We start from the raw sequence: 25,887 nt of genomic DNA on the forward strand, positions 1-25,887 counted from the left end.
TTTTTGCTTTTATGTGTTCTAAGAAGTATATAGTTTTTCATTTTTACATGTAGGCCTCGGATCCATTTTGGGTTCAGTTCTGTAGATGATGAGAGGTAAGGGTGTCCATGCGTTGATATCCTCATTGCTTAGAGCCCAGGAAGCAGGAAAGAGAGCTCCCTGTGGGCTGACCTGAGCCCTCTTTCTCCTGTTCTTGCCTCTCACCACTAAGTAGCTGACTCTTTGTGGTCAGAGCCCTGTCCAGAGCACTGGGGAAAGGTGGGGAGAAAGAAGAAGAGTGTCTCCTTGTTCCCATAAGTTATCGAGCCCCTGGGGAAGCAGGGAAAGCCATGAAACAGATCAGCCCAGGGCACCTGGGGCAGCAAAGGGGTTGTGGGAATTCAAGTAGTGGGAAGCTACTTGAGGGATATTTGAGGCTGGGCGTTGGGGCCAGGCTGCTGGCTTAGGCCCAACTGGTCTTGCAGCAAAGCTGCCGCAGGGAAGATGAACCTGTACGAGTCGTTTGCTCAGGCCACCCAGCTGGGCGATCTGCACACCTGCCTGATGATGGACATGAAGGCCTGCCAGGAGGACGACGTGCGGCTGCTGTGCCACCTCACGCCCTCCATCTACACAGAGGTCAGTGCCTCTGCCCGCATCCCTGGGGCGGCAGCGGCGGCCCCATCTCACCCCACACAGCCCTGCCCCTCCTTCTCCGCCCCCGCTGGCCTTGGTGGGCCATTTTTGCCGCCATTTCTGCCCGTGCCACAGCTGTCTCCTCCTACCTCTCTTTAAAGATTTAAAAGTGTCTAAAAAGCCCTCAAGTTTATGTCCTCTGCTTTGCTGTGTGAGTTTGGATATGGGCCTGTATACTTGGCTTCGTGGCTTTGGGCCCATCCCCTGGACCCAGGACGGGTCTGCCAACCAGACCCACATTCTCAAGTCTCAGCCCTCTTGCCAGCTGATGGCTCACCCTTGGGTTCTTTCTAATAGCTCCCAAAGACTAGGGTCTCTGGTGGAGATTCAACTTCATTTCCCCAGCTCACCCTCCGTCTTCTCTGGGAACTGGCACATAGGAGGAGGTATCAGCTCTTCCTCCTCTGGTGAAAACTCACAGGAACTGGGAAATCAGGGCACGGGGTATGGGCATGACAGGAGGAACTGTGTTCTCAGCCAAAACTGGAGGGAGGAGAGGTGCCGGTGCCCAGCAGATGGCAGTTTCCCTCCCTGCCCCTCCCCGTGAACTGTGTTCCTCAGAAGGGGTCCTGCCCTCCCCCCACACGCTGAACACTCACACACTCTCTGTACCTCCCCTTCTTTATCCAAGAGTCAGAGGTAATTGGATTTCTTTCTTTGCTGCCAGAGATACAAATGCGTATTCTGTCACCAACAGAATGAACTGTCATGCCTGGTCCCCTTCAGCTCTAGCTTTGTCTCCACGTAGCTCCCTTCCCTTTCCTTCCCCTTCCCTCCTCCACACACTACCATGGTGTGCGCACCAAAGAGCACAGCCTGGTTCTCAGTGGTTAGGTTCCTAGCTTCCTAGGTTAGGACCCCGTGTCTGGCTAACCCAGCCCCACCCCCACCCCACCCCTGCTGCCGCCGCCCTTCCTGTCCCCCAAGCATTCAGTGAGGCAGCAGAACAGCTTGTGAAGTGAGAGCCAAGGGGTGCACCCTGGACTCCCGCCCTACTTTCCCTCTTTTTCTCTCCAGTTTCCAGACGAGACCCTGCGGAGTGGGGAGTTGCTGAACATGATTGTGGCTGTTATCGATTCTGCACAGGTGAACATCGAGCTGTCTGTCGTCCTGTGAGGTGTGGGAGCAGGGCTGGGGCAATCAGGCCTCTGAGGGAGCCTGCACTGCTCCGGACTGCGTGGTGTGCGCTTCTCCCAGTGCGACTGGGAGGGAACGCAGAGCCGTGGAGCCGCGGGTTGGGCTGGCGGTCCTCCGGGAGTTCCCCCTCTCCGTACTCTTGGGGCACTTCTGTTGCACAGGGAAGGCGAAGGGATTGCTTTTGGATCTCAGCAGGCCTTCCCCTTGACTCAGGGTGAAAATGGTCAGACCATTTATGGCCAGTTCCATTTGACCTTCCCATCATGCATAGGTCTCCAGGAGGCTGTAGCTTTGCTTATGTCCATCCTCAGGCCTGAACTGGGGTCTGTCTTCTCTTCCTCCTCTCCACTCATCAGCAAAGGAAGAAACTTTACATTCAAAAGCCCTTCCTTTGCTTAGCTTTTCCCCAAATCTGAAATCCAAAGCTCCTCCTCCCATGGCCCTTCCCCGCTCCTCAGGCACAGGCTGGGATGGTCGGAGGCCCAGACTATAGCCAGGGAGAGAAGTTGCCCATTATCTTGCTTCAGAGTGTGACGGACGGTTTTAACTATGTTTGCCCCAGATGGGCCTGTGGGCACCACTGAGAGACCCTGTCATTCATCATATGCCGTTTCCTCCTCGTCCTTTTAAACTAGGTTTTTACTTCCTCTCATTTTTCCCCATATGAGCCCTCTGGCTTCTCCTTCCACACCATCTTCCCGGCCCCCTTTAGAACCAATGGGTTATGCCTTCTTCCTCCTCCTCCTCAGCTCCAGGAGCTGGTCTGCCATGTGATGATGGGGAACCTGGTCATGTTTCGAAAAGACTCAGTCCTCAACATACTCAGTAAGTGAGCAGACACTTTAGTAACCCTGGGAGAAGATGGGGTGGCAGCCCTTGTGGAGTAACAGGAAAGCTGCCTCTGGGGCAGAGAATGGGGCTGAGAAGGGGGTAGAACGGCGCTGCGCCTGCTGGGTAGTCTTGGGCCATGTCTCTCTGGGTCTGTGTCTCGCCCTGTAGAATGGAAAGACACTCTCCAGCCTCAGGGCTGATGGGAGTACAGAAGCTATCTGAAGGCTTTGGAAATAAGCTTTTTGTGGAAAGGGAGAGTATCTGTAGGCTTAGGATTGGGGTGCTGGTTGTTGGGGGAGAGATGCGGGGGTAGGGGGGAATTTAATGTCTATTCATGCCCTGGCCAGGTAGCTCAGTTGGTTAGAGCATCATCCGCAATACGCCAAGGTTGTGGGTTCAACCCCTGCTCAGGGCACAAACAAAAGTCAACCAGTGAATGCACAAATAAGTGGAACAAGAAATTGATGTTTTTTTCCTTCCCTTCCTGTCTCTCTCTAAAATAGAAAAATAAAAAATGAAAAAAGATTTTAAAAACTGTCTCTTCACTGTCTCTCATAGTCCAGAGCCTAGACTGGGAGACTTTTGAGCAGTACTGTGCCTGGCAGCTCTTCCTGGCCCACAACATCCCTCTAGAGACCATCATCCCCATCTTGCAGCACCTCAAATATAAGGGTGAGTAGGGCCGTGGGTAGGGAGCATGGGGATGGGACGCTCCCAGTCTGGCTGGAGCAAGGCTGAGGCCTGCGGACAGCTGCATGAGCCCAGACCCACTGCTCCGGTTCCCACCGAAGTGCCCCGTGGAGGGGCCGCCTCCCAGCCAGTCACTTGCGCCCATAGTGGAGTCCTGCAGGCCCTTTCTGAGCCAGGCGCTGGGCTGGGGCTGCGGTGGCCGGGGTTTTACAGGAATGGGGTAGGAGATTGTCCTTCCTGGCTCCTGAAGATTACTTTTGCCCCTCCCAGTGGCTGTTGGTTGGGGGATGGGAGAGGTGCCAGGTTGTCTTCCTGGAATTATACATGCCTCTGAATGGCCTCTGCCCTTTCCCCACAGAGCACCCGGAGGCCTTGTCTTGCCTCCTGCTTCAGCTCCGGAGAGAGAAGTGAGTTCCACCCCAGGAGTTAACAAGCCGCCTGTCCAACGCACCAAGAGATGCTACTGAATCCAGGGTTTTAGTCCTGCCCCTTTGGCCATGTTTTTTCCCGTTGTTGACAAGGGCTTATTCTGCCCTTCCCATAGTGATTTACAAATAAGCAGCTCCCCTGGGATCTGGGCTTCCTCTTGACTTTACCCCCCTGCCCACCAGGAGCTGCCCTGGAGGTGGGGACCGGACATCACTGTTTCCTGCTGCCACAGCAGTTCTAGTCCCTGTGGCTTCTGCTTCCCTCCCCCAGGCTCCTGAGGCCACCACAGGGCTAATCCAAGAGGAGGAAGGGTCAGAGCAGAGGGGTCACACACCACCCCCTTCCTCAACCGGCTGTGCTCCGGGCTCAGGCTCCCATAAAGCAGAGAGGCAGGGAAGGCCAAGGCCCCTCCCTCCATCACAGGCACTGTTGCAACAGCCCCACATAAACGGGGCAACAGCTGCGTGTGTCTTTTCCTTCCTACCTTGTCTTCCTTCCACCTTTTCTCCTCTCTTGCCTGAGAGACCAGAAATGGTGCCAAGTGTCCTAAAAGAAGTAGGAAGGTTGGAGGGCCCTGTGGGGGCTATGGCTTTGCATCCCTCCCCCTGAGCCTTCCCCGGGCTGGATACCAGGGTGGCCCACAGATCTGACGCGCAGGAGTGGGGCCGTGATCACGTACTGCGTGCTGTCTTTGTGCCTCCCTGGCCCATTTCCTGACTGTTTTGGGCAAAATGGGGGGTATGTGGAGGCTTCCTTCCACACACACACGCACCTTCTACTACCACAGAAACCAGAGAGTCTCACTTCTTGTCTCCTGCCTTCTGCAAAGGATGAAACCAAGCATTCCTTGCCCAAAGAGAAGAGGGAGAGGGATGTGAGAATAGAAAGCTGCAGCAGGACTCGGGTGGGGCAGGCTGCGGTTTGGGAAATAAGTACGTGGGAGACACCCAGTGGTTCCCGAGACCAGTCTTGTGAGCAGGATGCCCATTGCCCCTCTCACGCCCCCAGGCCCAGCGAGGAGATGGTAAAGATGGTGCTGAGCCGGCCCTGCCACCCCGACGACCAGTTCACCACCAGCATCCTTCGACACTGGTGCATGAAGCATGACGAGCTGCTGGCCGAACACATCAAGTCCCTGCTCATCAAGAACAACAGCCTCCCACGCAAGAGGCAGAGGTGGGACCCTCCAGGCCAGGCTTGCCACTCTCCACAGGCCATGGCAGTCCATGCTGTCCCTGCCTGGCTTGTGGGTGACATCTAGTGGTCTGAAGTTTCATGGCCTGCAGGACCATTGCGGCCCCTTCCCCTCTTCCTAGTGCTCTGTGGTTGGTCCCTGTTCTAATTCACCTCCCGTATGCCACCCTACCCCTCCCAGCCCTTTGTGTCCTCCCTGTATGGGCTGCCTCTGACTTCAGGAGGGACCCTGGTTGGAGAGAGTGTCTTGCACTCCTGGAGTCCTCACTTCCAGCTCAGAATTTGGTTCTCCTGACTTCCCTGCAGCCTAAGAAGTTCCAGCAGCAAGCTGGCCCAGCTGACTCTGGAGCAGATCCTGGAGCATCTAGACAACCTGCGTCTTAACCTGACCAACACCAAGCAGAACTGTACGCTTTCCAGCCCTCCTTGAGTCTAGCATGCCTGGTGCTGCCCTGGTGCAGACCACCCCGAGTTGGGTGGGGGTAGGGGAGGAGAAAACCACCCCTGGGTACCGATTATTAAACTCCCAGAAATCTGACTCTTCTTCCTTTCCTGCTGTCTCTTCCTTCTCCCTCTAGTTTTCAGCCAGACCCCAATCCTCCAGGCTCTCCAGCATGTCCAGGCGAGCTGTGATGAAGCCCACAAGATGAAGTGAGGCTCCCTGGGAAATAGTAGGAGAAGGCATAGGGAGGGGGCCAGGTGGGGACACAGACTTCATGACCAGTAAGACTGTGGGGTTGAAGAGAAATAGAGACCATGGGGCAGAGAAGAAGACGGAAGGAAGGTCAGAGGGCCAGAGGCCCCCACCCTGAGAGCACGTACTCCTTTCCCTCAGGTTCAGTGACCTCTTCTCCCTGGCCGAGGAATATGAGGACTCTTCCACCAAGCCACCCAAGAGCAGGCGAAAAGCAGCTCTGTCCAGCCCCCGGAGTCGAAAGAATGCCACACAGCCCCCTAATGCTGAGGAGGAGTCTGGCTCCAGCAGTGCCTCGGTGAGACCCCCTAACCAGTGCACAGGAAAAGGAGCGTGGGGTGCAGGTAGAGTTGGGATAGCAGCTGTTAGGCGAATGACACCCCCCCCCCCGCCCTGATCTCTTTCAGGAGGAAGAAGACACAAAACCGAAGCCCACCAAGCGGAAACGGAAGGGGTCTTCTGCAGTGGGGTCTGACAGTGACTGAGGCTCGTGCTCCCATCCCACCCCTAGCTGGACTACCCTCCCCTCTTTGGTGAATCAAAGGTTTAATAGGGGCCGGGGAGATCGTAGGGGAGACACCTTCTCCCCCATCCCAACACTCACCTGGTGGGAAGCCTGATGAGCTGCCATGCAGCCCCCAGCGCCCCCTCCGCTCCCTGGGGCCTCCAGCCCATCACACCGCTGCTCCCACCAATACTTGGGTTCCCGCTAAAGCCAGAGGTGGTACAAAACCTGGATGGTGGAGCAAGTCCTCAGGACCCTGCCCCTCCCCCAGCCTCCCAAAGAGCTATTTAAACCAAGAGGAGAAATGGCAAAGGGGTAGCTGGCCAGAGAGACAAGGAGGAGAGGAAGGACTCGAGTGTGCAAGTGTCCCTTCTGATGCCCCTTCATGTCCCCCCTTCAGGCCTTGATTTGCCCTGAACGGGCATTTTATAGTTGCTCTCCATACACCGGAATGAAAGGGGCACTTAATCAGTGACAATTTCTTGCTGCCTGTTTCTTTCCATGGGGTAAATGCCACAAGTGTTAAGGAAGGAACCTGACAGGGAGGCCGCAGCCCCACCTGGTATGCCCAGGAGGCTTGTGTTGGCCTGAGGTCGGTGCCTCAGGCTGGGCCAGAGCCCCGGGGAGTGGCAGAGGCACGGTCCACAGAACTGTCAATGGGTCCCATTTCCTTTTTTTTTCCCCCCCCAGAGATAATCGTGTTTTAAAAGCTGTTTTTAAATGACAATAAAACAAGCCAGAACCTGTTTTGTGCCAGAGTTGCTGCCCCCCGATTGCCCTGTGCATGTTCAGGTAGTCTCAGCGGGCACCCCTCCTGTGGCTTCAGTTTCCCTTTTCCCTTCCTGTCTTCCCCTCTTCCGGCTGAAGCAGAGGGGGCTTGGCTTTGCCCTCCTGCGTGCCCATCATTCCAGCTGCCACTGGCCTTCAGGCGGGGCACTGACCTGTGCTCCAATTGATGCTCCAATTCCCAGTAGGGTGAGGCCTGTCCCTAACCATCTCTCAAGAATTAGAGACTTCCAAAAGCTAGAATTTGTCATACTCCATTTACTAAGGACAAATGCCACCTCTGAGAGAACTAAGTGCCGGGGTCGAGGCACACCCCAATCTGATCCTGAAGGACACGTGCTGAGAGTTCAGTGACCAGGGGGGAGGCTCCCTCTTTCTTCATAGTCTGTGTACCAGCAGGAAGAGCTCCTTGGCTGTGCCTTCGTCCCCCTGCTGTCCAGGGAGGCTGAGTGGCCAGACGAAGAGAAGTGAAGTTCAGGCTGATGGAGACAGCTCCAGTTCAGCCTGCAAGCTTGCCTCAGAATCCGGGTTCTCCACTCCCTCAGCGCTGCGGCTCCTCCTTTTGAAAGTCTAAACCACCCGAGGCCTCCTTTCCTTCCTCTCTCCTTCCCAGTATTCTCTGCCCCAATTAAAACCAGGATGGAAAGCATTGGCTGGCTGGCCCCAATTATTGTACGCTTGTCCAAAGGGAGGGGCCTCCGTCGTGGTCCCTCCAGAAATCTGGCTGGCTGGGCCTCCACCTTTCCCCTACTTGACTCTCAGCCCCCACCCATCCCTTCGGGCGTGGGTCTGGCTACCAAGCCGGGACTTGGCAGCACCAAACAGGCAAGGGGTCGGCTTCTTCAGTCTTGGGACAGAGCAGTGGCACCCTCCCGTCCCTGGTGCCAATGAGATAGAAGGACAGATGGACTTTGATCCAAACGCCCTGGTTCTCAGACCTGAACGCCAAAGTCCAGCCAGACGCCTAAACCGCCCTTGAGAAGGAACCTAAAAGGAGATGACCCTGAGATGCAGGGAAGGTGTACGAGCACCGCCCAGGACCTGGTGGAGTGCGGGCGAGTAGCCGGTAAAGAGTGTTTCTAGGGCGGAGCTTGGGGGTGGAGAGGCCGGGAGTGTTGGGGCCGTCCCCCCCCCTCCGCCCCCGCTCCCCTCCAGGGGGAAGGGGCGTGTGCCAGCGCACGCGCGCTCCCTTGAAGCAGCAGTCTCGGAGACAGAACGAGAGGCCCCAGTTTTTCGGAAGCGAGTAGCAGTGCTGACTGCGAACAGCTGGGGCCAGAAGGCGCCGAGACCAAGAAGAGGGTACCATGGCTACCCTCCTGCTGCTGCTTCTGTTGCTGCTGTTGCCGCTACTGCTGCACCTCTGGCCTCAGTGGCGCTGGCTGGCAGCAGACTTGGCCTTCACGGTGCGCGCCCTACGCTGCAAACGCGCGCTCCGAGCACGCGCCCTGGCCGCGGCCACAGCCGACCCGCAGGGTCCGGAGGGGGGTTGCAGCCTGGCCTGGCGCCTCGCACAACTGGCTCGCCAGCGGCCGGCGCACACCTTCCTCATCCACGGCGCGCAGTGCTTCAGCTATGCTGAGGCCGAGCGCCAGAGCAATCGGGCGGCACGCGCCTTCCTGCGCGCACGGGGCTGGGAAGGGGTCAGCGGCTACGCTTCAAGGGGCGCCCGGGAGGGCCAGGGAGCAGCCGGAAGCGGGGAGGGGCAGGCCGCGAGGGATGGGAATGGCGCGGCCCCTCTGGCACCCGGAGCCACCGTGGCGCTGCTCCTTCCTGCCTCCCCGGAGTTCTTGTGGCTTTGGTTCGGGCTAGCCAAGGCCGGTCTGCGTACGGCCTTTGTGCCCACCGCCCTGCGCCGGGGACCCCTACTGCACTGCCTCCGCAGCTGCGGCGCGAGCGCGCTGGTGCTGGCGCCAGGTAAGGTTGGAGCTCCCCGCAGGGCGGCGTCGGCAGGAAAGGGGCGTGTCGCAGGTTGGAAGGGTTGGGCCCGGAAGGGACCGAGGAAGCTACCCTGGGATTCGCAAAGGGTGGGGATACATCTCTGGGTATGCGAAGAGATGGAGCTGGCTCTTTGGTTACCCCCAAATTCCCAAATAGTCAGGCTCCAGGTCTCAGGTCTGTTATGGGATGTCCATAGTCTTCACTCTCACCCAAGAGCAGTGCGGAGCAGGGAAAGTGGGGAGAGTGGCGGTACAAATAGGCTAGAGGGTAGGGAAGGCTTCTGGGTGACTGTAGGTGGAGCCATGGAGCTTGGCGCTTTCTTACTGCATCCAGAGTTCCTGGAGTCCCTGGAGCCTGACCTGCCGGCCCTGAGAGCCATGGGGCTCCACCTGTGGGCTGCAGGGCCTGAAACCCATTCTGCTGGAATCAGCGATTTGCTGGCTGAGGTCTCGGCTGAATTGGATGGGCCTGTGCCTGGGTACCTATCTGCTCCCCAGAGCATAATGGACACGTGTCTGTACATCTTCACCTCTGGCACTACTGGTGAGGGCTGGACACCATGCTTACTTCCCAGAAACTGAGGCAGAGGAAGGCAAGGGTCTGGGAACAGGAACAGGGACTCCTCAGCTCCCAGGCCACCCCTCCAGACCGCCCCGCCCCCCCAGAGGAGGTGCTAATCCCAGCATCCATATCCTCCCTTGCGAATTCTCCCACCCCCCATGATTTCTCCAGCTCCCTGAACTCCGCACATTTCCAAGGCAGCCTGGCTTCCCTCAGCTTCATTCCAGCCTCCACCTCTTTCTGTGGGAAACCTAGCAGGGGCAGAGGGGGAGGCAGAGCTTGGAGCTGAGCCCCTCCCCCGGTTTCCTCCCACCCTTAGGCCTCCCCAAGGCTGCTCGGATCAGTCACCTGAAGGTCCTGCAGTGCCAGGGGTTCTACCAGCTGTGTGGTGCCCACCAGGAGGACGTGATCTACCTGGCCCTCCCACTCTACCACATGTCCGGCTCCCTGCTGGGCATTGTGGGCTGTTTGGGCATTGGTCAGTCTCCCCACCCAACCCCCTTTCAGTCCTTTAGAACACGTTTAGCAAGCACCTGCTGTGCTGCTAGCTGGGGGTGCCCCTGAGTCCTTCATGAAGAGAATCCAGAGCAAGGAGGAGGCAGGGCCCACTCTCCAGGAGCTCCTGATATGATGGAGAAGTGTCACCTGCACAGACCTGCAGACTGAGTGATTTGGGAGGTCACATGGGTCATAGAACTCTGGAGTCTAGGGGCAAGGGATGGAAGTCAGCCCAGGAAGAGGCAAAGGAAGCGGACTGGGACTGGCACAGGGAACAGAGATGGACTGTTTGGGGACAGGGAGAGGAAAAGGGCATTAGCCTCTCGGAAGCACAGACGGAGACGGCGGAGGCCAACTCGGCCTGCCCACCCACCAGCGGGAATGCCACAGGGAAGCTGCCCTACAGTGAAGGCTAGTGTTGGGAAGAAGGGGATCGGGGCTCCCCCTCCAGCCCTTAACCTCACCTCCTTCCTCCCTCCCGACTTTGGCAGGGGCCACAGTGGTGCTGAAGTCCAAGTTCTCAGCTGGTCAGTTCTGGGAGGACTGCCAGAAACACAGGGTGACCGTGTTCCAGTACATCGGGGAATTATGTCGATATCTTGTCAACCAGCCCCCGGTGCGTGGGCACAGATGCCGGGCTGAGCCGCCAAGGCAGGGAGATGGGCAGCTGATGGGAGACACAGCGACGGTTCCCTGGGAGTCGGAGGGAGAGGCAGCAAGAAAGTAGCAGGGTCGGGTAGGGAGCCTGGCGCTGGGACATCTGACGCTTAGGCCATTGAGCATCACAGTGGAAAGGGTTTCTAGGGGATGGGGAACAGGACTTCACTTTGGGGAGCTGGCATGCTGGTGTTGAAGCTCCTGCCCCTCTCTGCACTCCTCAGAGTCAGGCAGAACGTGGACATAAGGTCCGGCTGGCAGTGGGCAGCGGGCTGCGCCTGGACACCTGGGAGCGTTTTGTGCGGCGCTTCGGGCCCCTGCAGGTGCTGGAGACGTATGGGCTGACAGAGGGCAACGTGGCCACTTTCAACTACACAGGACAGCGAGGTGCTGTGGGCCGAGCTTCCTGGCTTTACAAGGTGAGGAGTGGGAAGGAAACTGGAGACCCCGTGACAGCAGGGGTTGGCTGGGGGGGCACTCGAGCAACTGAAGTGACTCAGTGCCTGGGTCTTCCTTTCCCCAGCGTGTCTTCCCCTTCTCTTTGATTCGCTTCGATGTCACCACGGGGGAGCCACTTCGGGACACCCGTGGGCACTGTGTGGCCACATCTCCAGGTTTGCGCTCAGGCAGGGTAGGTGGGGTGGCAAAGCTGGCAAAGGAGGGTTAGCATTGGAGATTGGGGCGAGGGGCGGGAGGCGAGGGGGGGAGCCACCCCTGACCGCAGTGGCTCTGCCAGGTGAACCAGGGCTGCTGGTGACACCAGTGAGCCAGCAGTCCCCGTTCTTGGGCTACGCCGGGGACCCAGAGCTGGCCAAGGGAAAGCTGCTCAAGGATGTCTTCCGGCCTGGGGATGTTTTCTTCAACACTGGGGACCTGCTGGTCTGCGATGACCAAGGCTTCCTCCGCTTCCATGATCGCACTGGGGACACCTTCAGGTCTCTGTCCCTAACTTCTTGGCTCCTTCCTGGGCATCTAATCTCCAGCCCAGGCCCCTACACCGCAGCTTGCTGATCTGCCCCACTCCACCGCCTCACCTTCCCCGCTCACCGCAGAGCTCCGAGACACCGCCTCGCGGTGTGCGCCTGGCACCCTGACCTCATCCCTGACGTTCTCCCCCTCCCAGTTCCGCAGGCCCCGCCCCCTGACTCCTGGTTTTGTATCTCTGCGCTCCGGCAGGTGGAAGGGGGAGAATGTGGCCACGACAGAGGTGGCAGAGGCCTTGGAGGCCCTGGACTTCCTCCAGGAGGTGAACGTCTACGGCGTCACCGTGCCAGGTGCCCAGCCGCGAGAGGTGGGAGGTGGGGGGTGGGGGCCCGGCCATCTCCCCGAATTGGTGTGACTTGGGCACAGGGAACAGGAGGCTGAACCTTGCCCCCATGACCCCAGGACACGAAGGCAGGGCTGGGATGGCAGCCCTGGTTCTGCGTCCCCCCCACTCGTTGGACCTCGTGCAGCTCTACGCCCATGTTTCCGAGAACTTGCCGCCTTATGCCTGGCCCCGGTTCCTCAGGCTCCAGGTAACCGCCCAGCCCTGCCGTGCCCTCTCGCCCCATACATGCGTGGCAGTCGGTAGCTCCAAACCCCACAAAGGGGCCCCCACGGTGTACACTCTGAGGAGAACAAACACCTCCTTCCCAGACATGCTCCTCACCCCTTCGTCCCTGTCACCACCTCCCCTGAACCCTGACCTCATCACCCACTGTCCCCAGACATGCCCCTTAACAAAATGTAGGCAACTCGCCGGAGCCATTTGGGTAGAGTGCCCCTTTCTTCAACGCCCTTTGACGCCCTCTCCCCAGGAGTCTCTGGCCACCACAGAGACCTTCAAGCAGCAGAAGGTCCGGATGGCGAAGGAGGGCTTTGACCCGAGCACACTGTCCGACCCGCTGTACATTCTAGACCAGGCGGGGGGCGCCTACCTGCCCCTCACGCCTGCCCGGTATGGAGCCCTCCTGGCCGGGGACCTTCGGATCTGAGAGCCCTCCACCGCAGCTGCGGGAGGGGCTGTGTGGGGCGGGGGCGCTGAAGGTGTCCAGGGGCTGCCGGGATCTTTTCTACGCTACATTTGTAATCACGGTTTTGTAATAAATGTGGCCAGAGCCAGTTCGGCTGTCTTTCTCATCTCCGGTGCGTCTCCCCTCTCTGCTGCGGAACCGCTTTCCCTCGGCGGTTCGGACGCTCGCCCCCGGCGCACAGCCGGGCCCTCTTGCCCTGACCTCCGGCGGGCCTCCGTGTGCTTCCTCTCAGGTGACCCCGGGCGACCCTCGTCCTCCGAGAACCCTGGTGACTGAGGCTGCATCTGGTCCCAGTTTCACTCCCTGAGTTCAGGGCCCCACTGCTTTCTCCCCTGAGCTGCAGGCCCCTGGGGGATGGCTCGAAAGGCAGAGGTGTCAGCAGCACTGCCCCGAACTCTCGCTGACTCGGACATGGTGGGGCCTGGGGAAGCGTCTCCATCAGACAAAACAAAGGTTTGATTTGAGGGGTGGAAAGGACACTCTAGGTACCCCCCTCCCCTCACAGCTGTCTCTGATAAGCCAGCCAGTGAGGAGGAAGGGTGGGGCCACGCAGGCTCCCCAAATCAGATGTTCCCAATTTTACCTAATCTTAGTCATATGTTCCCCGAAGTACCAACCTAGACTGGGGCCCCACAGGTTCTGGGGAGAACTTGACTGATGCTCCTCCTTGGAGTAGGGCTCGGAGAGCACGTGTGCCTGTGGCAGCAAGAGGGATGGAAGAATGAAATGGAAAAAGGCCTCTCCTTGCCCCCCCCCAAAAAAATGAAGCATCAAAAATATCACTTATTTATTTTTAGAGAGGGGAAGGAAGGGAGAAAGAGAGGGAGAGAAACATCAATGCGTGGTTTCCTCTCACACACCCCTCACTGGGGGATCTAGCCTGCAACCCAGGCATGTGCCCTGACTGGAAATTGAACCGACAGCCCTTTGGTTTGTAGGCCAGCACTCAATCCACTGAGCCACACCAGTCAGTCAGAGCCTAAAAAGTCATTTAAAAGCTTGAAATGATGAAACTCCTGCTTTTCCTAGAACTAAAGTCCCCTCTGTTTTCAGTTGTGGGCGCTTGACATTTTCTCCTACTTTCCCTTGGCTTGTCTCTTCCCTTCCAACCCCTGACCCCATCATGATAGGTCAGAGGCAGCACCCGACCACCAACCTGGGGTCCGTATGGCTAACCCTCCTGTTCCAAAATGCATACCTTGCCCCACCCTCCACCACCAAACCCGGTTCCATGTCACTGACTAGTTGAGGCACACACCGGTGTAGGTGACATCTTCCCACACTGGCCAATAAATGAAATCAGCTCTTTCTGTTCACCTCTGGAATCTGCCTAGGGTCTGTCTGGGGGTGGGGTGGCATGAGGTGGGCATGGAGCTGCTTCTCTTGACCAGCAGGGGGCACCTCTGCACCGGCCCCCTCAACGGTAACTGAGGTTTCCCAGGACTTGAAGCTGAGCAGCCATCTTTTCCCTTGTGGAATCACCCAAGTTTTCCCCACAATTCCTGTTTCAATTGGTCTAAATCTGCTCCATCCAGTGTGGTAGCTACCAGCCTCACGTGAATATATTAAGAGTACTCAAAATGTGGCTAGTCTGAGCAAGATGTGCTTTGAGTGTAAGCTATATACCAGACTTCAGACTTAGTACTAAAAAGAGAATTAAAAAATTTCTTGCCCTCGCTGGCGTAGCTCAGTGCATTAAGCACGGACTGCAAACCAGGCATCACAGGTTCGATTCCCAGTCAGGGCACATGCCTGGGTTGCAGGCCATGACCCCCAGCAACCGCACATTGATGTTTCTCTATCTCTCTCTATCTCCCTCCCTTCCCTCTCTAAAAATAAATAAATAAAATCTTTAAAAAAATTTCTTTAGCCCTGGCTGGTATGGCTCAGTGGCTTGAGCATCAGACTTCGAAGCAAAGGGTTGCTAGTTCAGTTCCCAGTCAGGGTACAAGCTTGGGCTGCAGGCCAGGTCCCCAGTAGGGGGCGTGTGAGAGGCAACCACACATTGATGTTTCTCTCCTACCCTTCCCCTCTGTCTAAAAATAAAGTCTTTTTTAAAAATCATGTTTAAAATAAATTTCACTTCTTTTTACTTTATAAACATCACTACTAGAAAATTGAGATTAACACATGAAACCACGCTGTATTTCTACTAAACAGCACTGACCTAAATCCTGTCCCTGCATCTCACTCTGAAGACCCACAAACACCAGGTGCAACATGACAGTTGTACCTATATGGTGACTGCTCTGCAGTGAGCAAGAACAGCTGGGAGGAGGGCTGTCTGTTCCAATGGGCGGAGCCAGGTGGCTGAGCTGGCGTGGTACTCTGCAGACAGAGCCCTAGCTCCATGAACCAGCTTTGTCACAGAGGCTACAGTTAGAGGTAGAAATTGAGAGCAGCAAGAAGGCATACTTTTGACCCCCCAAAATTAGGTTTCCCATTTATACAATTAAAAATAAACTCTGGCCCTGGCTCGTGTGACTCAGTGGATTGAGTAATGGCCTGTGATCCAAAGGGTGGCTGGTTCAATTCCTGGTCAGGGCACATGACTGGGTTGCAGGCCAGGTCCCCAGTTGGGGGTATGTGAGAGGAAACCACACATTGATGTTTCCCTCTTTCTCCCTCCCTTCCCCTCTCTTTAGAAATAAATAAATAAAACCTTAAAAAAAAAAAAAAAGCCCTGGCTGGTGTAGCCCAGTGGATTGAGCACTGGCCTGCAAACCAAAGGGTCACTGGTTCGACTTCCAATCAGGGCACATGCCTGGGTTTTGGGCCAGGACCCCCGTGGCAGACATTCAAGAAGCAATCACAAATTGATGTTTCTCTCCCTCTCTTTCTCCCTTCCCCTCTGTCTAAAAATAAATAAATAAAATCTTAAAATATATTTTAAAAAAAAGTTCTGGCTGGTGTGGCTCAGATGATTGATGCGTCATCCTGTAAACTGAAAGGTTGTGGGTCAGGACACATGCCAGGGTTGTGGGTTTGGTCCCCGTCAAGGTATATACAAGAGGCAACAGCTCCATACTTCTCTCTCACGTCAGTGTTTCTCTCCCTCCATCTCTCCCTCCCTTCCCCTCTCTAGGATTAGTGGGCATGTCTTCCATTGAGGGTATAAATAAATATGTAAAAGAACTGGCTTTTTCTGCTTTAAAAAAAAAGTCATTATATCCCTGGCTGGTGTGGCTCAGTGGATCGAGCATTGGTCTGGGAACCAGAGGGTAGCTGGTTCAATTCCCAGTCAGGGCATATGCCTGGGTTGCAGGCCAAGTCCCCAGTGGGGGTTCTCCGGGGAGGTAACCACACACTGATGTTTCTCTCCCTCTCTTTCTCCCTCCCTTCCCCTCTGTCTAAAAATAAAGAAATACAATCCTTAAATAAATCTTTAAAAAAGGAATTATGTGATAGTTTGCAAAGATGAAATAGGTTGGTCCTCAGGTGATTAGTTCCCTTTCTCAGGAGGCTGATTAACCACTTTGGGATCTTGGAATGTAGAGCAACGGAACCAGAGAACTTGTCTCCGGGCCTCCAATCGCAGCAAAGTTCTCTGCTTAATGTCTGTAGGTGCCAGAAAAGGGACAGTGGGGTCAGAAAGACACTGCCGGTTTTTCTCAGCCAGCAGGCTAAGAATGATATGTTCACACGGTTAAATAAATCAAAAGAATGTTTCATGACATAAAAATTATATGGGATTCAGATTTCAGTGTTTATGCGTAGTTTTACTGGGACAAGACACATTCATTCCTTCATCCATTGTCTGTGGCTGCTTCTGTGTTACAAAAGCAGAGACAAGTAGTGACAGAGACAGTATGGCCTGCAAAACACGAAATACTATGTGGCCCTGGACAGACACCCTCTGCCAACCCGTTCCAGGGCCCGCGCCCTCCGGGCCGCAGGCTGCAGCTTCCCGCGAACAGGGGAGTAAGCCCGGACTGGCCCAGGCCTGGTGGCTGCTCCCTGTGGGGCTTGACAGAAAGTTCGCATCCCGGGGCCCTGCTTGAGCCCCGGTGGTAAAGGAACTAATCCGCGGGCAGCCCCGCTCATTTCCAAGAGCCCACCGGCCGACAGACCCCTAGGCGTGGCCACGTCCCTGCGAGGAGGAGACGCAGGCGGGGGGGGGGGGGGGGGGGGGGGGGGAGTGGGAGGAGTCACTACCTGGGCCGGACCAGCCCTGCGAGCCTGAGACCCAGAAAGGCGCCTGCGCATTTGGGCGCTGCCATCTCCACACTCGCTGAAACTAAAAGAAAAATGGAAGGGCAGGGCCAAAGTACCTGGAGTTCTCTTTGGGTTCTAGGGGGCAACTGCAGGGAGCAATTATTTTTTTTTAGAGATATAATTTATATACCATAAAAATCACTCCTCTGAAGAGTAAAATTGACGCCCTGGCTGGCGTAACTCAGTGGATTAAGCGTGGGCTGCAAACCAAAGCCTCACAGGTTCGATTTCCAGTGAGGGCACATGCCTGGTTGTGCGCCAGGTCCCCAGTGGGGGCCATGTGAGAGGCAACCACACATTGTTTCTCTCTCTCTTTCTCCCTCCCTCCCCCTCTCTAAAAATAAATAAAATCTTTAAGAAAATGGTGTAAACTTGAGTTTTTAGTGTATTCATAAGCTTGTGCAACCATAGCCACTATCTAATTTAGAACATTTTCATCACCCCCAAAAGAAACCCTTACCCATTAGCGGTCAGTCTCCATTTCCCCTCCCCCCAAGCCTCTGGCAACCACCGATTTACACTGTGTCTCTGTGGATTTATCTATTCTGGGTATTGCATATTAATGGAATCACACAATATACAGTATGTGAGCTTTTGTGTTTGGTGACTTCCACTTACCATAACACTTTCGAAGTTCATCCCTGTTGCCGTGTGTATCCGTGCTTCATTCTTTTGATGGCCAAATAATATTCTACTGGCTGTACATACCACAACTTGTTTATCAGTTGATGGAATTTGGGCTATTTCCAATTTTTGGCTATTTGAATGATACTGCTATAAATGTTAGTGTACAAGTTGTTGGGTGGACATATATTTTCAATTCTCTTGGGTGTACAGATAGGAGTGGAATTGCTGGGTCTTATAGAAACTCATTTAACTGTGTGAGGAACTGCCAAACTATTGTCCGCAGTGGCTGCACCCCTTTACATTCCCACAAGCAACGTGTGAGAGTTCCAATTTTTCCATCTGCTCACTAACACCCACTATTTGTCTTTTAACTATAGCAGTCCTAGTGGGTGTGATGTGGTATCTCATTGTGGTTTTGATTTGCATGTCCCTGATGGCTAGTGATATTGAACATCTTTTCATGTGCTTACCAGTCATATATTTTCCTTGGAGAAATCTCTATTCGAATTCTTTCCTTGTTTTTTCATTTGGCTTATTTGCTTTTTTACTGTTGAGTTGTGAGAGGGGTTTTTTCCCCTAATGTATTGTGGACTCATGTTTCCTATCAGATATTGTAGTTTGCAAATATTTTCTCTCATTCTGTGGGTTGTTTTTTGACTTTTTCGATCGTGTCCTTTGAAAAACAAAGATTTCAAATTTCAACAAAGTACAGTTTATCTATTTTTTTGTACAGGGGGAATATTGCAAGTTAGTTTTTGCTAAGGACAAATAAGGATGTTACATTTCATTGGGGAGTGTACTTGTTAGTAGTATTAGTGTTATCATTTGAAACTATTTTATGGCATACTGTATATATTAACACACATATTAGGAGTCACTGTTTCCAGAGCAAAAGAACAAAAAATATAAAATTAGTAAAAAGTTTGTTTCTCATGCCCTGACTGGTGTGGCTCAGTGGGTTGGGCATCACCCTGGAAACCAAAGGGTCACTGGTTCAATTCCTGGTCAGGGCACATGCCCACATTGCAGGCCAGGTCCCCAGTTGGGGGCACGTGAGAGGTGATGGCTATTTCCCTGACACACTGATGTTTCTCTCCCTCTCTTTCTCCCTCCCTTCCCCTCTCTCTAAAAGGAAATAAATAAAATCTTTTAAAAATTGTTAAATTAATATATAAAATCTTTACAAAATTTTTCTTTGTATTTCACTGAGAAAGCCTAGAAGCAGTAAACAATCCAACAGCCATGAGATGTCCTGGTGCCCAGCTCCAGGGATGGAGGGTTCATTCCAGGTCTGGGACTGGAAACACTCAGGATGAGGTTGAGGTATCTTGTGCCAGAAAGCAAAAATATCAAAGAATGGGGGAACAGCAAAAGGACACAGAGCTCCCACCGCCTAAAATAGGGCTATCTGAATGTCAACAAGATTAGTGAATGCACTTGAAACACTGAATATGCAACATGTAGCTGTTCAGAGTGATACTAAAGGGGACATGAGGACACGGGGGAACAGGGGGAGAGAAGCCCCTGGGATACAGCACCAACAACTCACTCTGAAAACTAGCAGTTAAAGGAAGGATTTGAACATCTATCCCTGTGTGAATTGTATTTCAGCATTATCAAACTGTCCTAGCTGATGAGGGAAAGGTCTTTACAAAAGACTTCTAGCCCTGGCTAGTGTGGCTCAGTGGATTGAGCGTGGGCTGTGAACCAAAGGGTTGCAGGTTCAATTCCCAGTCAGGGCACATGCCTGGGTTGCAGGCCAGGTCCCCAGTAAAGTAGTGCGTGAGAGGCAACTACACATTGACATTTCTCTCCCTCTTTTTCCCTCCCTTCCCCTCTCTCTAAAAACAAATAAATAAAAAACCTTAAAAAAAAAAAAGACTTCCAGTTAGTAAATTAGAAAGGAATGGTAGAATTTTAATAATCACCATTTTTGCAACCCTTAATGAAATCATTGAGTCAGGCAATTATCATCAATGAATAAAACGATTGGTGAAAGGTTAATGGGGAATTTTACAATGAAGGGATCAGGTTGTCACCACCCGAAGCCCCTATCCTATCTTAGAGTCACAGCATGGGACCACCAGACATTGTCTCCTGGAGAGATGCCGCGTGCAGCTGGCGGGTTAAAGAAATAGTAAGAATCCTCTGTGTTTATGCCTGAGCCGTGACCTTTTACTGTAAGAATGAAATACAGGTGTGCTGTCTCCCGAGGAGAACTGCCCCTTCTCCACGAAGACTACGCACCATTACTTTTTACCTCAGTACCTGTAAACACTAATCATTCATTCCCTTGGGGAAGAACTGGCTATTCTCCCGGAGGGAATGGTTGGTCAATCGAGTCACAAAAGGCCCTTAGTGCCCATAGCCACTTGCGTCTAAAACATATTTAAGCAGAGCCCCCAAAGTGAGGCTTCAGAATCTCACCGGAGGGAAGGACGCTTCGCTGGGAACTTTCCCAGGCGGACCCCGAATGCTGTCTCCGGGATTCCCCAGCATCTGTGTGTGGGTGTTGGTGATTTCCCATCTGGTGATGTATGCTCTTGATTCTTGTTTTCTCTTTGGTCTCGCTTCATAAAGTGCTTAGTTATTCACCTTTGACTTGGGGATTTTATTGTCTGCGAATCTGAACCTCCAAATTAAGTGGCCACATCCCGCCCGTGCCCCTTAACGGCACAGCAGCACACCCACCTCCAGCGCAGCTGCCTTCCCTGGAAGCCGAGCGAGTCCCGTCTGGCCTCCAGGGCCAATGCGCATTTGTAGAGGAACATGTTCAATGACGCCAGCCAAGTGAAACGGACCCAGAACATGGGGAAATTTCTCCATTCTCTTCAACAATTCAATGACGTGTAAAGGGTTGCTCTCAATTAGTTCCTTAAAAGACGTAACCAAATGTGGTGTATGGACCTTGTTCCTGATTTTAAAAAGACATTTTGGAGACAATCAGGGAAATTCAAGTATGGACTAGGTATTAAGTAATATTAAAAAGTAATTGGCCCTGCCTGAAGTGGCTCAGTGAATTGAATGCTGGCCTGCAAACCAAAAGGTCATAGGTTCGATTCCCTGTCAGGGCACATGCCTGGGCTGCAGTCCAGGTTCCCAGTTGGGGCACTCGAGGGGCAGCTGGTGGATGTTTCTCTCCCACTCTTCCTCCCTTCTTTCTAAAAATAAATAAATAATAAAAGAAAAATATTTTTTACTTTTATTAGATACAGTAATGACAGTTATGAAAAAACTTTGTGTTCTTTAAAAGATGCACGTATGTAGATGTGGAATGAGATGATGTCTGGGGTTCATTTGGAAACGCTTCAGCAAAGAGAGAAGGGAGGCGAGGAAAGGTGCCCCCGCAGAGGGAACAGTGCGCGCTCAGCTCCAGCGACGGGCAGGCGGGAGCGGCAGGACCGTCTGGGGCTGGCCCCGCAGAGTGCGCGAGGAACCTCTGGGCCTGGACTGTTACCCTGCAAGCGAGGGGCACCCAGCGCGGGAGGGACCACGAACCACGGGGGGCACAGGACCATGAGTCGTGGCCCAGTTTCAGGCAGCAGGAGGCCGGAGGTGAGGGGACAGCCTGGGGCCAGAGACCGGCGGGAAGGCAGTGGCTTCGGCTCTGCAGGAGGGTGGCCGCACCGGGATTCAGAAAAAGGAGGGGCGCCAGAGCCCAGGGTGTACCGGGCACGGGTCTGCAAGGCGGTTGGCTCTCCTTCCATCTTCCCTTTGACACGTGCTGACCAAGAGCCTGGCCTGTGCTCACGGCCAGGAACGTGCAAAGGACCTGCCCTCATAGAAGTCACACTGCAGCGGACGAGACACACAACCCACACAGGGATGTAGCATCCAGCACACGCGAGAACCAATATCGGAGACTTTCACGGGTTCAAAGATGTTATTTTATTGGCCAAGTTTAACCTGCGCAGGGGCGAACTCTCCAAGTGTCCAGCGACACAGCGCCCACAAGGAGCTGCAAACGAGAGCCGCCGAGAGCGCGTACAACTACTTTCTTCTATAAGGGCGGGCAAGCAAGCGTTATACAGAAGCAGACGTGGCAGTTAGCAATTCGCTTACAGAGACCGCGCGCGGGAATTTCAAACCAAGCATTCTTGCATAAGGCGGGAAGGCAGGCTGTTTGTTTATCAACCTAGTAATCTCGTGGCTCTAGCTAGCTAGTTTTCTATTTTCTCATTAAAAACTACAAAGCACTGCTTATCTAGCCTACTCAGGGGAGAGTGTCTGCTAGACACAGGATGTTTGCTTAACTGTACTTTGTCTCTTTTATCATTCCGTTTAGCTACAATGTGGTTCTTGTCTATAAGAGGAAATTAGTTCTTAATTTCCTTATTCCCAACAAGGGAGATGTGAAGCGACACGTCACCTAGTGACAATGCCGCCCGATTACCACTGTGTGCTGGCTTCAGGCGGCACCGGGTTCTCCCAGCGGGCTCTGTAAGCCGGATTTCAGACACAGGCTCTGGGCTAACTCAAGGCTAGGCAGGGCTGAGGTCCTTTCCAGAGGCTCCGGGGGAGAATCCGTTCTTTGCCTTGTCCAGCTTCTGGAAGTCTGCCTCATGCTTTCGCGCTCCGCTTCCTTCACCCTCAGTCAGCAGCGGCAGGCCAGGGCCTCCGCGGTCAGGCCGCTCTGACCCTCTCCCGGACTCTGGCCAGGCCAGCTTCTTCCCCTTTTAAGGACCCTTGAACTTACATTGGGCTCACCTGGATAAGCCAGGATGATCTCTTTATTTTGAGGTCAGCTAATTAGTCACCTTAATTCCATCTGCAACCTTAACCCTCCTGGCTAGGCAAGGTAACACAGTCACAGGTTCCGGGGATTAGGCCGCGGCTCTCTCCAGGGGCCATTGCTCTGCCTGCCACCATGGGAGACAGGTGGAGACAGAACGGTAGAGGCAGAAAAAGAGGTTGCAGAGAGAGACAGGAGACACTGTCCCAGGTGTGCTCTGAGGGCTTCAATCTTCAGGGGAGACCTTCTAGGGAACTTGTTCCAGAAAAGCCTGGGGCTGGTCAGGGTTGGCCCAACAGTGCATTGTTGGGGAGCGAAGAAGAGGGACAGGTGGCAGCAAATCAATTCTGCCATCATTTCCTGAGCACCAGAGCTACTGGGGACTCCACGGTGGGACAGCACTTCCCCACCTGGGGTTCAGAGGGCACATGCAGGTACTCGCAGGCTCTGAGCAGCTCTCCTGCGTGGGGGATGCAGGAAGCTCTCATCAGATTCTCAAAGGGGCCTGGGAACAATCAAAAGTTAACTCCTCTCTTGCCGGTTATAAAAGAGAATGTTTAGAATATAAAATGCTGCAGTCACTTTGGAAAACAACTTGGCAGTTCCTCAAAATGCGAAGTTACCATATGACCCAGTGACTCCATTTCTAGGTACAATATATGCCTATGAGAACTGAAAACATATCATCTTTCCAAGCCCTGGCTGGTGTGGCTCAGTGGATTGAGCGCCAGCCTGCAAACCAAGGGGCTGTCGATTCAATTCCCAGTCAGGGCACAAGCCTGGGTTGTGGGCCAGGTCCCCAGTAGGGGGCATGTGAGAGGCAACCACACATTGATGTTTCTCTCCCTCCCTTACCCTTTCTCTAAAAATAAATAAAATCTTAAAAAAAAAAAACCCTGTACACAAACGTACATAGCAGCATTATTCATAATAGTAAAAAAGTGGGCACCATCATCCAATGAATGGATAAACACACTGTGATACAGCCATATAACGAAACAGTATTCGGCCACAAGAAGAAGCGAGGTACTAATGTACACCACCATGCAAATGAACCTTGAAAACATCATGCTAACCCAGACTGGTGTGGTTCAGTGGATTGAGCACCAGCCTGCAAACCAAAGGATCACTGGTTCGATTCCCAGTCAGATCACATGCCTGGGTTGCAGGCCAGGTCCCCTGTGGGGGGCACAGCATACAAAAGATAACCACACGTTAATGTTTCTCTCCCTCTCCTTTTCTCTCCCTTTCCCTCTCTCTAAAAATAAGTAAATAAAATATTCTGGGGGGAAAAAAAGCATTATGCTAAAAGAAAGAAGCCAGACATAAAAGGCTACGTGAAGTATGGTTCCGTTAACATGAGACTTCCAGAACAGGCAAAGACGAAAGTAGATTGATTAGATTGATTAGTGGTTGGGGGCAGGGGGCAGCGGGGAGCGAACGTACTGGGTCCAGAGTTTCCTTTGGGGGCGAAGAAAGTGTTCTAAATTAGATTATGGGGCAGGCAAACGTGCGGCGTATGAATCACACCCTAGATGGTTCACACAAGGGAGGAGCAGGAGGGGAAGAAGACGGAGTGCCTGGCCCCTGAGTGCAGTGCATTTCCCTTGCTCCTCACAGCCCTGGAAGACAGACTTTGCCTTCCTTCCCGTCTTACGGATGGGCAGTCTCAGAGGTAAGGGATACCAGCCCAAGGCGAGATGGCTGCTTAGTGACAGAACTGGGACTTGAACCCAGGTCTCTGTATTGGTTGTTCTCTGTGCTGTGGGCCATGCTGGAGTGTGAGTTCAGAGGTGACCAGGCAAATGGTGCAGATGAGGAGGCAGCTTCTCAGCAGTTATTGGTGAGGGGCCGGTTCCGACAGCGTCACGCAAAACCAAGTAGGGAAAAGGGGTGTGATCAGACTCTGTCTTCAGCCCTTACTTAATGTCACCCTCCCACTCACGAGGGGAAATTGTTTCTATCACACATCCACCCCCATTTTGCAGACGGAGCAGGCCCAGAGAGGTAGCATTGCCTACGAAGGACACATAGCTCGTAAGTGATTGGGGCCACGTCCTCCTGACCACAGGACCTGTGACCGCTTCCCTTTCCAGGCTGCTCTGACTCGGGAGGCTGCTCCAGGGAAGGGGTGGGAAGCCAGAGAGAAGCAGGGCTGGGTGAGGACAGCCCAGTGGGGAGGCTGCAAGGTCTCTTCCCGCACGGCACTCTCCTTTAGGGGTGGCCCAGGCCCGGGAGGCACCCCCCCAGGACTGCTGGTCTGGATGGAGAAGGCTGAGCATATTGGGGTGAAGACTGAGGGTGGGCTTGTGTGGAGAGGCAGGGGCACGGCCGAGGCTGTGCCGGGCCAAGCCAGACACGAGAAGCTGAGGGCACAGAGCGAGGGGAAGTCAGGGTCACGAGTCAGACTAGACTCCGGCTAGACTCCTGGGAGCAGGCACCTGGGTGCTCAGTGTGCTACCCCAGCCCGATTCCTTGGCTCTGCTTTTGCTCCTTGTCCCCTGTCACAGACCCTCCCCCATACTTCCTCAGTTTCCCATACACTCCACTTTTGGGGGAGCTGCCATGTGGGGAGGTGGTCCTATAAAAATAGCAAGTCTCAAAGTCAGTGCTTTTTTGGGTGCCACGCTCCTTTGGCAAAAGGGTTGCCCCCTTCCCCCCGCCGTTTGCATGTTTTAGATGATCAGTAAGGTGAGGGGAGGGGTCTGGGCCTCTTTCTTCTCTGGAGGATGGGGCAGTGGAGGCTGGGTTCGCACCTCCCCACGGTGGCCGCCTCCCCGGCCCTGGTCACCCTGATCCATTGTCCCAACAAGAACAGAGAGAGCAACTTTGGAAAGCAACACTATGAACGGGAAAGGGCTGCCAGGGCCGCTACCCGACTAATGGGATGAGCTCCCTCCTGCGGGGCCTTGGCTCAGCACCTGGGAGAGCGACCCCTCGGGAAGGGGGGGCAGCTCTGTGCTCCTCCCTGGGACCCTCAATTCAGACTCCAGGCCACCCCTGTATAGGCCTTGAATCTCCAGAGATGAGTTTAGGGAAGCGGATGCCCCAACTGCCCTTAGAACTTCACTCTTATTCAATCAAAGTTTGAGAGGGAGTAAGGGCTGGGTCCAATGGGCTGCGAGAGGACTTGGGAGGCTGGGAAAGGGGAGGTCTTGACCCCCAACTTTGCTCTGTTCTCATTGGCCTCCCCTGCCCATCCCCATTCCCCGCCCCAACTGACTCGGTGTCTGGGTCCCAGGAGGAGAGGACGGTGGGGGTGGGGGTTGGGAGGAAGCTCAAGCTGAAAGCAGAAAGAGACTCAACTCCAGGGAGGACAGAGCAAAGGACAGCAGCCTCGGGCCTCGACCCCAGACCTTGGCCTCCCCAGATCCTGGTCTCCCCAAAACAAGGCCAGAGCCTCCACACTGTCCCCTGAGGGTGGTGTGGGGAATGCCACAACCCAGGGACCCCCAGGCTGAAGGCAGAAGACCAGGGCTGCTTGGGAAGTAGGCCCGTGAGGACACGGGGCTGGGGCTGCTGCAGCTGTTCCAAGAGTGAGGTAAAGGCATGGGGCCTGCTGGGTGGGCGGGGAGAAGGAGGACAAGGGCGATGGGCGAGGCCTCGGAGGGGACCCGGTGGGAGGGGCAAATGGAAGACCGAGGGGACATAGGGGTGGGAGAACTGGGGGCAGAATGGGGGAAGGCAAGATGGAAGGACAGGA

At 54.3% G+C, this 25,887-nt stretch overlaps 2 protein-coding genes across 3 annotated transcripts in view; both read left to right on the forward strand.

Moving 5' to 3' along the window:
- The window catches only part of INTS3 (integrator complex subunit 3), a 36,901-nt gene extending 29,311 nt beyond the window's left edge, over positions 1–7,590 (forward strand). The window contains exons 22-31 of the mRNA XM_028502507.2: positions 465–618; positions 1,693–1,761; positions 2,562–2,637; positions 3,202–3,315; positions 3,692–3,740; positions 4,771–4,938; positions 5,263–5,363; positions 5,535–5,607; positions 5,792–5,948; positions 6,058–7,590. Coding sequence (XP_028358308.1) covers positions 465–618; positions 1,693–1,761; positions 2,562–2,637; positions 3,202–3,315; positions 3,692–3,740; positions 4,771–4,938; positions 5,263–5,363; positions 5,535–5,607; positions 5,792–5,948; positions 6,058–6,135 — 1,039 coding nt within the window. The 3' untranslated portion in view covers positions 6,136–7,590. The remainder of the gene's footprint in view (positions 1–464; positions 619–1,692; positions 1,762–2,561; positions 2,638–3,201; positions 3,316–3,691; positions 3,741–4,770; positions 4,939–5,262; positions 5,364–5,534; positions 5,608–5,791; positions 5,949–6,057) is intronic.
- A 255-nt stretch (positions 7,591–7,845) lies between these two features.
- SLC27A3 (solute carrier family 27 member 3) lies at positions 7,846–12,716 on the forward strand. Of its 2 annotated transcripts, none has more exons than XM_028502710.2 (10): positions 7,846–8,855; positions 9,213–9,422; positions 9,760–9,918; positions 10,430–10,554; positions 10,820–11,014; positions 11,119–11,209; positions 11,332–11,530; positions 11,772–11,869; positions 11,982–12,112; positions 12,395–12,716. In XM_028502710.2, the coding sequence occupies exons 1-10, from the start codon at positions 8,246–8,248 to the stop codon at positions 12,569–12,571; spliced, it is 1,995 nt and encodes a 664-aa protein (XP_028358511.1). In that variant the 5' UTR covers positions 7,846–8,245; the 3' UTR covers positions 12,572–12,716. The 2 variants fall into 2 exon arrangements, with proteins under 2 accessions (XP_028358511.1, XP_035871446.1); XM_036015553.1 differs by having other exon boundaries at positions 11,772–11,841.
- The last annotated feature ends 13,171 nt before the right edge of the window (positions 12,717–25,887 follow it).

Source organism: Phyllostomus discolor, chromosome 14 (genome assembly GCF_004126475.2).
Source record: "Phyllostomus discolor isolate MPI-MPIP mPhyDis1 chromosome 14, mPhyDis1.pri.v3, whole genome shotgun sequence".
NCBI classification, from domain to species: domain Eukaryota; kingdom Metazoa; phylum Chordata; class Mammalia; order Chiroptera; family Phyllostomidae; genus Phyllostomus; species Phyllostomus discolor.